Source organism: Lipophrys pholis (assembly GCF_963383615.2).
Source record: "Lipophrys pholis genome assembly, chromosome: 2".
Classification (NCBI taxonomy): Eukaryota; Metazoa; Chordata; class Actinopteri; order Blenniiformes; family Blenniidae; genus Lipophrys; species Lipophrys pholis.
Window position 1 is genome coordinate 34,083,419 of NC_137636.1, and position 11,172 is coordinate 34,094,590.

General features: G+C 44.4%; 1 protein-coding gene across 1 annotated transcript in view; it reads left to right on the top strand.

The window, feature by feature from the left end:
* The window catches only part of cep89 (centrosomal protein 89), a gene marked incomplete at its 5' end in the record, with an annotated part of 61,276 nt that extends 53,788 nt beyond the window's left edge, over window positions 1-7,488 (top strand). The window contains 2 exons of the mRNA XM_080458090.1: window positions 81-229; window positions 6,083-7,488. Coding sequence (XP_080314216.1) covers window positions 81-229; window positions 6,083-6,260 — 327 coding nt within the window. The 3' untranslated portion in view covers window positions 6,261-7,488. The remainder of the gene's footprint in view (window positions 1-80; window positions 230-6,082) is intronic.
* Between the last annotated feature and the right edge of the window lie 3,684 nt (window positions 7,489-11,172).

Consider the following 11,172-nt stretch of genomic DNA (forward strand, 5'->3'; position numbering starts at 1 on the left):
CCACATTTCATTCCTCCTCTGTCTCTCTCTCTCTCGCTGTGTGTGCGTGTGTGCATGTGTGTGCGTGCGTGCGCGCGTAGGTGTATCGGAAGCAGGCGTCAAGCAGACTGGCAGCGTTGGAGGAGGCAGCAAAGGGGAGAACAGCATCTCACCAGAGGGAGATCCTCCACCTGCAGACGCTGCTGAGAGAAAGACAGGAGGCTGAGGAGAAACTGCTGCAGTCCAAACGGTAGGAGGGGTGGGAGGGAGGGAGGGAGGGAGGGAGGAGAGAGAGAGAGAGAGAGAGAGAGAGAGAGAGAGAGAGAGAGAGAGAGAGAGAGAGAGAGAGAGAGAGAGAGAGAGAGAGAGAGAGACTATGAATGAGAACAGTTTGGTTGCTTCAAAGGAAGGGAAGAAGGCAGCAGTGTGTTTGCAGGTGTGCATGGAGATAAACTGATGACAGTCAGATTTCTGGACAAATCTTAGTCATGAGGCAAAGCAGCAGGTCGTCTTTCACACTTAAAAATGGCTTAAAAATCCACCTGTAGGACTGATGATCGTCTGTCTGTGTCAGAATACCACCTTCAAACACTAACTGTGTGTGTGTGTGTGTGTGTGTGTGTGTGTGTGTGTGTGTGTGTGTGTGTGTGTGTGTGTGTGTGTGTGTGTGTGTGTGTGTGTGTGTGTGTGTGTGTGTGTGTGTGTGTGTTCTTTATTGTTGAAGCATTAACTGAACGTTTTGAACGATTTGCATAAATTCTGTTTTCCATGTTTATAGTTTATAGTTTGTTGCATCTGCCGCAGGCGTTTGATGGCTGCTCCTCACTGCCTCCATCACTGGTGGATTTTACTGTAATAATTACAAACTGAACCTGTGTTCACATGGACACAAGTAATGATCCATAAAGTCTGATTAGATTTAAAAAAAAAAAAAAAAAAACCTTCATGTAACCGGGTCCATTCAGAAAGAACCAGAGTTCTGGTTCCTGTCTATCCCTCTTCTGAACAGAGTCCAGTCCACACTGGTTCTGATCCGGTCTCCTGGAGTCAGAGTCTCCTCACTGTGCAGGTCTGTTAGGTAAAGTCACCACGTGACGCTTCTCGATGCCGTTTAGAGAAAAATGTGTCTGTTGAAGCTGAACAGGAGGATTGAGGAGAAACACTGCTCTCTTTTCCTCATCAGACTCTCAACAAGGAGAGAGTTTCTGGGTTTTACTTGTGCATGTGCGCCGGCTCAGATACGGCTCTGTGGACGGCTGCCCACGTCGCCAATAGTAAAATCAGCCTCTGTTTATGGTTTTATGGCAAATATACTTAATAATCCTTCCAATGAAATATATTTTGAAATCCAATCCTTCAAATCGATAATGCTGAAAAACATAGTCATGGACGAGTTGTCCGGGTTTGTAGTTATATGGAGGAGTTGTTGCGAGTCCCGCTATGCATTACAATCACATGATCTGCAGGAATGTAGCCTCAGCCTGAATATGTGCACTCACACTTTACTGCATGCAATACCACTGCACTGTGAGGCCCTGTTTACACGACAACGTTTCACGTGACAACACCTAATCCGTTAGAAAAAAGAAGTGTATACACTGCAGCAGCGGACACACTGACAGCCATGTAGTTAGTAAGCCGGGCCACTGGAGGGTGCTGTTGCTTGATTTTTTTTTAATACAACCACATAGACGTGTGTGCAGAGACCAATTCGCTATAAACGTGAAGAAAATGGAGAGAACCCGACATCCGTATGATGCATCGGAGGCTATCAGGGGTGAGTCTCAGCTTTTAAACTACTGATATGATACAATCAATCTAGAATACGGACCGCGAGTCAAACCACTACAGGTCGGCCATGTTTGTAGTCTCTGCAGGAGGGAATAGCGACCGTGAAAGAATCTTTCCACTTTGGGAGCCGGTATAAAAACTTTGCGGATACAGTGGATCCGACCACTGGTGTCGTGTAAACGGACCCCCCCAAAAGTGAAGAAAGTTTTGACCTGCTCGTCCTCTCAGGCATTTACTTTTTAACCTGGTTTGGTTTGTTACAGACACAGATCACTGAAAGGAACATTTGTCAATACATTAGACAAAAGTTCTTTGTAGTGTAACAACAATCCACCAATCAATGCCTCGATTCTTTTGAAACTGTATATTTATGTGCTTAAATGATCAAAATAAATGTTTTTAAGTCAGAAAACAAAATACCGTTACTGCAGGCAGGCAGTTACTGCATCTGCAGGGTAAACAAACGCAATCAACAAGCATAAATAAGGTGAGGTAGCTGGTGGACAGTTTTAATGAGGCTGTTAGAATAAAGCAGCCTCAGAGAAGCTTCGACATCACACACACCCACACACACACACACACACACACACACACACACACACACACACACACACACACACACACACGCACACACACACAGAAGATGAGGACTTCACTCCAAACACTGAAAGCAATTAGTGAACACAGTGATTTGTAATTCTCAGAATTCATGAACAAATAACCAACATATCAAATGCCATTTTTGCCCATTTGAATTTAATGTTTGTAAAACAACTTTGAAAACAAAGTTGAGCAGAGGAACGTTTGACTCCCTCTCGTTAGGACAAAAGAAAACTGAGACACTGTCACTGTGAGGCACGGTGCAGAGCGTGTCACTTCCACTCTTTTACAGGTCATGTTGTAGTCCCCCCACGGAAGTATTAAGATGTATGTTGTTGTTGACTTGTGGACCTGGAATAAAGCAGTCCACTGAGGACATGTGTACTGCGAAATAAGAACACTACACAGGAGTAACGTTGATTTACAGGTAAGCTCACTACTGCTGATGTCACCAGTAGAACTGAAATACAAGAAATAGAATCAACACATCTTCGTGAAAGATCCACAGCTCTGTGCACAGCTGGATGTTTAACTATTTAATGCCCAGGAGTTACCACTCTTTAGTGTCTTTGGTCGGTCGCAGTGAGCACCTCCATGCTAACTCGTCGTGTTGGACCTGTTTGCTCAAACCTGTGATGACGGGTTCCTGGAGGAAACATGGCCGGTGCCTCTCTGTGATGAGGCTGAACACCGGGTGCCGGCCTCAGAGGTGGAGCTCCAGGACTTCAGGCCAGGGAAAGGGGGACGAGCTGAGGCCCAGTTTAACACCTAATCCGTTTACACTGCAGCAGCGCACACCCTGGCAACGCTGTAGTTAGTAAGCTGGGCCACGGGACAGAGTTTATTTAAATGAAGGTGAGCCATGGGGGAAAGGGCTTAAGTACACTCGGGAAGAGGAGACACAGGGGAGACACATCAACACTAATCAGACACAGAAGGAGTGAAAACAGGAAGGGTAAGTGAACAAAGACGCAGATGAGACAGAGACACAAGAGGGACCTATACACTATAAAGTATAAAATACACTATAAACGTGAACAACATCAAGAGAACCCGACATTCATATGAACTGATGACGAATCTGATGCCGTCAGGTGAGTCTCAACTATAAGACGACTGATATGGACGAGAAAACTAGAGTCATACGACTGTGGGTTTGCTGCGTCTGCAACGTGGCTCGTAGACGACTTTGTTTCAACAACGTCTTTCATGACAAATGTTTTGTAATGAGAACAGCTGGACTCATACCGAGATCACACACAGCTGGGATTTATATGATATCTAAAGGCTCTTGGTGGACCTACTTTTTATTTATTTTTTTATTGAATTTTTTTGTTCAAACAATTCCAAATCTTGTCCGTAAATGGAGAATCGGATTACTTTCAGTAAGTTATCTGTGCATAATTTTTTTTTTCCAGGTTTGGACCAGGTTCACTTGCAGAAATTCACACTTTGCGACGTTCACGCCTGATTTACTCAGATCTGACTTTAACCGTGCTAAACTGCTTGATCACATAAAGAGATTCTGCTTTTAGGCTGATTCCCACATCCTTTACAAACATGTTCACAACTCATGAACAAAAATGTTTGCAGGCTGTTGATGCAGACTGTTCTGCAAGAATCATTCAAAATGAACTCCTCCCAATGCTTTACAGGCTCTCATAAACACGACGGATTGATGTTGAATTCATTCTTATTCTCTGTGTCAGACAGTGCGTGCGTGCGTGTTGACTGTCCAGATACAGTCTGACCTACTGTTCTCTTCCCACCTTTCATACACAGAAGGAAATAATGATCATTTCACAATTGGTGCACACAGTCAGTCTGCCACAATAATTCATGTGATCATCCCGGAGGCCCTGAAACTCCTGACATGAGGAATCCACACATGAATAAAGGATGCGTTGGGGTCTGGCTGGGGAATCAAACGAGCTCTGCAGGCTCAAGAAGTCTGTACAGAAACAAGCAGCAGCTGGAGTTTCCATGTCAGGAACTTGATCTCTCTGCAGCTTTCTGCAGAAGGTCACACCGGGCAGATAACTCGGTGGTCCACAACGCACATTCTAAAACTCGTCAAGGAAATCAAAGATATCTTCCTCTTTTAGTCAGGTGGCGCTCCCAGCCCACCGGCCACACGTCTGAATCTCACAGCGGGTTAAACACGGCCTGTCCTGGTTCTGTTGGTGCTCACTGTGCTCAGGCAGTGACCACACTGTGCTCAGGCAGTGACCACACTGTGCTCAGGCAGTGACCACACTGTGCTCAGGCAGTGACCACACTGTGCTCAGGCAGTGACCACACTGTGCTCAGGCAGTGGACTGACATCATACATGCTACAAAACCAACAGTTACGCATTTCGTTAACACAAATTGAATTCATTCTACATAAACAGCCTATGTTACGACTCAGGATTTTCTCTTATCGAGGTAACTTCAGGATTAACTCTGGGATTTCAGGACTGTGAAGCAGATTCACTTCTTACTGGGATAAATCCCCCCGGTATTCTGATGTTTAACTCCGGAGCAGAGAATGAAGGTGCCGTCTACTGACCAATCAGATCTCTTGGACAATGACCTGCCTATATTTACAATATCCTGGTTGGTATACCGCCCACATGGGACACTTAGAGCGCAGCAGAGCGGAGACGGAGGGTTTAGAACAATCTTTTTAACAGAATGAAATAAATCCTGGTCACTGAGGCTTTGAAGGATGTTTTTGTTCTTGACTTGTTCCAAGTCTGTTTAGTTCCATGAGGCTTTATCTGTATTAATGAGGTTAATAATAATGGTCACGTCTGATATAACTGCAGAAACATGAATGTCTGGAGTGCACATCTACTCTGTCGTCACGGTGATGAATTAATATTCCAACACAAAATGCATTCAGGGAAACAGGCTCAAAACAAACTGAAGGAAAATATCAAGTTAAAGAAGAGCAGTGAGGAATAATAAAGTAAAACTGAGTGATCAGTGCTGTGCAGGTCCGCTTATATTGTCCATTGAATTAATCTGGTATAATCTCGTGAAGTCACTCACTAACAAGTCAGGAACTTTCTGTCTTTGGCTGCAGCAGCAGTGTTGCTTTCAGCTGCTTGGTTTTCATACCGGTACTCATGACGTCACACCCCCTGCTGCTCGGCTCCTCTCGGAGCAGAACACACTACAGGATTTCTCCTCGCAAATATTGAACATGTTCATTATCTACAATCTCTCCTTCAAGACCTTCCGAGCGGATCGGACCAGATAAAACCACTCTGAACTCTCCCCACGCCACAGGAAAATAGACACGATTGTTTTTGCAGACATCCGACAAGCGGGGCTTTGCTCCCGATGCTCGGGGGAGATCAGAACTGAAATCGGCCCGATTATCCTGTAGTGTGTGTGTGTGTAGGCCTTAAGATGTTCAGCTTAAGTTGCTGGGCTGATTTATCCCAGTGAGAAGTGAATCTACTTCGCAGTATGGAAATCCCAGGGTTAATCCTTGAAGTTATCTCGATCAGAGAAAATCCAGCGTCATTGATAACCGAGATATCCTGGGTATTAGTATCCTCGGTCGTAGTATAGGCCCCAGGAGCTGATGATTTTTTAAATGTTATTATTATTCATATTATATCGCTGTTGTTGCTATTGTTGTTGGTGCCTGTTGTTTGTTGTGTATCTTTAAATCAAAGTGTATGGTGGGTGTATTAATGCTTCTGTTCCTCCTCTGCAGGGAGGTGGAGGAGGAGCTGGAGCTGGTGTGGCAGGCAGCCACCAGAGAGAACCAGCAGATGAAGGAGACTCTGGTGGAGGTCAAGCTGAGCTCGGAGCTCCGTGGCTGGACGCTGCATGGCGGCGGCTCTCAGGCTCCAGAGACTCAGCAGAAACATGGGCTGGATTATTACTGTTGAAAGACTGATGACCCGACCTTCCTCATCCCCAGCAGACTGGGGACAGCTCCAATCCGCTTCATACTGCTTCATACTGCTCCAATCTGCTTCATACTGCTCCAATCTGCTTCATACAGCTCCAATCCGCTTCATACTGCTTCATACTGCTCCAATCTGCTTCATACTGCTCCAATCTGCTTCATACTGCTCCAATCTGCTTCATACTGCTTCATACTGCTCCAATCTGCTTCATACTGCTCCAATCTGCTTCATACTGCTCCAATCTGCTTCATACTGCTTCATACTGCTCCAATCTGCTTCATACTGCTCCAATCCGCTTCATACTGCTTCATACTGCTCCAATCTGTTTCATAATGCTCCAATCCGCTTCATACTGCTTCATACTGCTCCAATCTGCTTCATACTGCTCCAATCCGCTTCATACTGCTTCATACTGCTCCAATCTGTTTCATACTGCTTCATACTGCTCCAATCTGCTTCATACTGCTTCAATCCGCTTCAATCTGCTTCATACTGCTTCAATCTGCTTCGTACTGCTCCAATCTGCTTCATACTGCTTCAATCCGCTTCAATCTGCTTCAAACTGCTTCAATCTGCTTCATACTGCTCCAATCCGCTTCATAATGCTTCATACTGCTCCAATCCGCTTCATAATGCTTCATACCGCATCATACCGCTTCATACTGCTCCAATCTGCTTCAGACTGCTTCATACTGCTCCAATCTGCTTCATACTGTTCCAATCTTTTTCATACTGCTCCATATGCTGATGATGATGCTGCACAAGCACGTACGCATGAACACACACACACACACACACACACACACACACACACACACACACACACACACTTGTCTAGTCTTGTGTCAATATAAATAAAAATGACCCAAATTGTTTTTCTTTTCTTTTTTAATAATTCTTAAACATCCCAATACAAACATATTAACTTTGAAAGGGTCAATACATTAATTCATTTTATCTTATGTATGAGTTCTTTTTTAACGACATATAGATGCAGGAAAACGTTTTTCTACCTGGCTGACATGTTTCGATGCTTCCTCAGAGCCTCATCTGGCATGTGATGACGTGTCGGTCTTTATCAAGTGATATAAAAGAAAAAAAGAACTCATACATATCTAGTCAGAATGACAAAATGAACATAATCCAACTTTCATTTCATCTTGTTCGGCGCCATATTTTGTACATTTACTAAATAAAAAAACCTTTTGAGAGTTAAAGTGTTTTTGTGTCAGACTTTGTTAGACTTGCAGAAGTGCACTGAACTTGCACATGGATCAGAGTTGAACATTTTGGTGAATTATAAATTAGTTGTTGCGTCATTCCGTCATGTCTTTGTGTTTTGGGATTTGTACTGTCAATTAAGTAGACTCTCCAGAATTTTGCGATGTTGCAAACCCTAACCCACAATGCAAATTCAACAGGTCCTCACCATTTCAATCTTAACCAATCCCAGCAACTTTTTCACAAATGTGACGAATCATTGGGCGACTAAGACCGTGACGTTGGAAAAATGTTTTCTATTTTCGCATTTATGTTGGCCTGTTGGTGCATTTATCAACCACGATTGCAGCTACGACAGAGAATAACAGTTTCTAAATGTCTTACACGAGAGTGCAATGCAGCGTGGTGATGTAAATATAAAAAAGCTTTAAAAAGAGCAGGAAAAAATCAAAACTGATTTGAAAAGAGACTAAAATGTTGTTGTTCCTTCCTGTGCAAATAAGACTATAACTTCTCGCGGTAAATGGTGTTTGCTGATGTTTTGTAATGTTTTTGCTAAAGGTGACTGGGACACAGTGCATCCAGGACCCAAACATGACAATTCAGCTGAGAGACGACATCCCTGTCCAAAGATCATATCACACAATTTCAAGACACCTCCATCAAGAAGTTAAGACCCACTGCCAAGATCTGCTAAATAGAGGTTGGATCCAGAAGTCTCATTCTTACTCTTCAGGAAAAAAGATGGCAGTCTTCATCTGTGCGTAGACTCCAGGCAGCTGAAGGAGAAAGCACTACCTGATCATCACCCAATTCCCAGAATCCAAGGAATCCTGGAAAACCTTGGAGGAAATTCCTGGTTCACTGTGCTGGACCAGGGAAAGGCCTATCACCAAGCCTTTGTCAGTGAGGGAAGTCGGCCTTGCACCGCATTCATTACACCTTGGGGACTTTATGAATGGATCTGAATTCTATTTGGACTGACAAATGCACCCGCCGCATTTCAGCAACACATGGAAAGTTGTCTTGGTGATCTACGAGATGAAGTCTGCGTTCCTTACTTAGATGATGTTTTGGTGTTCAGTCGGGACTTTGAGCAACAAATACAAAATGTGCGGAAGGTCTTGCAGAGATAAAAGCTGTGTGTAATAAAGTTACGTGCATAGAAATGAGACTTTTTCAAACAGGAGGACTGTTCTGGGGGACGTGTGGTCTCAGCAGAGGGGTAAGAAATGAATCCAAAGGAGATAGAAGAAGTCCAAGCTTTGAGACATGGGACCACCAAAAACTGTGCAAGAGGTGAGGAAGCTGATGGGATTCCTCAGTTATTACCACCCTTATATTCTGCAGAACAGCCAAACCCCTGTAGGAGTTGTTAGCAAAGCCAAAGTCTGAACAGAAATAGAATCACAAAACAAATAAAGTGGGCAGAACATCCATGCAAATACAGTACCAACATCTTATCCAGTCAAATGGACAGAAACACACCAAGAAATACTAGATGACATTGCCACACAATCCACTCATCATGGCATACCCAGACTTGGAAAAGCCCTTTTATACTGCATGTAGAGGCCTCAGAAAAGGGGCTGGGTGAGGTTCTGTATCAACGACATGACAGTGTTCTCAGAGTGATCGCGCATGGTTCCAAACATTAACCGCTGCAGAGAAGAACTACAAGTTACACTCTGGGAAACTTGAATTTTCAGCACTGAAGTGGGCCGTAACAGAACGTTTTGGAGATTATCTATTTCATGCATTCCATTTTGCAGTGTACAGTGACAATAATCCACTCACACATGTCACCAAAACCGCAAAACTCATTGCTATAGGGCAGCGCCGGGTCACCGACTTGACAGATTACAGATTCACACTCAAGTTCAGACCTGGATCATCCTAAAGGGATTTCATTGAAGAGCTCATCCAGAGTGCACAGAGGAGTGTCAACAGGAAGTCCTGGAATTCACTATTCATACTGTGAGAGCTGAAAAGAAAGGAGAAATCAACTGGATCTCTGCTGTCACTTGTAATCCAGACACATTACCTGAGGAGAGTTGCATCTCAGCTCAAACCTCAGACCCAGTAATACGTGGAGTCTTGACCCTGAAGAGAACACATGCTCACCTGGGCCACAAACAGAAGTGAGGAGAAAGTGAGAAGGTCAGAGAGCTCCTGAGGGAAGGCTTCGGCTGCAGATTGATGGAGATGGGATCCCCAGGAGAGAAACAATGTCCAGGAGTCAGTTAGTCTTTCCTGAATCTGTCAAGCATTGGATCTACAAACATCTCCATGAAGAGATGGAACCATGTTTGGAGGAGCTATCAGTTGATGTTGTTGCTGAGGAAGAGTCGCAGGAAGAACATGTGGATGTTGAAGTCAGAGACCTGCAAGAGCCAGAAAGCCCTGGTGCATCGACACATATGACCAGCTTGGTCAGCCCACGTATCAGCAGTGGGACGCCTGCAGCACTGATGTGAGACGAAGGTCTCCAGCATGAGTCATGGCCTCATCATCAGTCTCGTATCCTTTTTGTCATACTAAGTAGTGATTTATGAGAGAAATAAGCCAATGGGAGTAATGACTTAAGTTGTTGGGATTATGTAGTTTGTATTTAGTGCTACATACAAGTTAGTTGTGTTCAGAATCATATGCACTTCAGGATTACAGTATATCATTATGTAAGATATTCTTTCAGTATCCTGCATGTTCTAAAACTGTGGCTGGGACAACAGACTGGGACAGCAGACCTTACTCCAATCTGAACCAAGATGGCTGCGCGAGCTTGAGTGTCTGACTGAGGCCTCTGACTACTCCATCAAATTAAGCTGTTAAGTCACTGTGAAGGCCGAGCTTTACATTATTACATATAGAGCAACATCTCAACTTTAGATATCTGCGCTCTCTACCGCAATCGGGACTTTGTCTGAAGTTGTGTACAGGTTTTGTTTGCTGTGCGGCATGGCTGAGGTTTCACTGCAATCCATTTTTTAGGGCGATTCATCAAATAAAAGATCAAGTCTCCAATGAGATCAATGCCCACGTGGACCAGAAAATTGGAGCTGTTCGGGCAGGTTTAATGGACATTCAAACGACATTAAACTCTGATACGGGGAGGGAGAACTTTCCCACGGCACCCGTGGTGGAACGGGTACAGCAGCTCACCCAGACCGGGACAACCGAGACTGGTTAAGTTAAGTTCTTGAACTTCCAGGACATTCTGAAGATCATGAGACTGGCCAGGGAAAAGGAAAAGCTGTCCTGGGAAGGAGCCACGGTTTCCATTTATCCGGATTTTAGTCCTGGGATCGTCAAGAAACATCGTGAATGTGACACGGTTAAGAAAAAGCTCTGCGCCACCAACATTAAATACTCTGCAGTATCCTAACACACTGAGAGTCATCGTGGAAGGAAAACCAAAACTTTTCCGCTGTCCCAAAGAAGCCGAGATATTCTTCAGAGACACTCCGACTCTCCCGGGACAAGGGTCGTAAGTAAGCTTCCCATCAGCGTGTGTTCATCGCTCTCTTGGCCTGCATCAGCTGTGTGATTGTTCCTCCCATTCCAAGTGGAAACTTATTATCATTATTAATCTGAACTTCAAAAGACCACTGTACACTCCAGACGACGCAGGAGCGTGGACAAGTGTCTGCCGTAAACCGTCGGCCGTAAA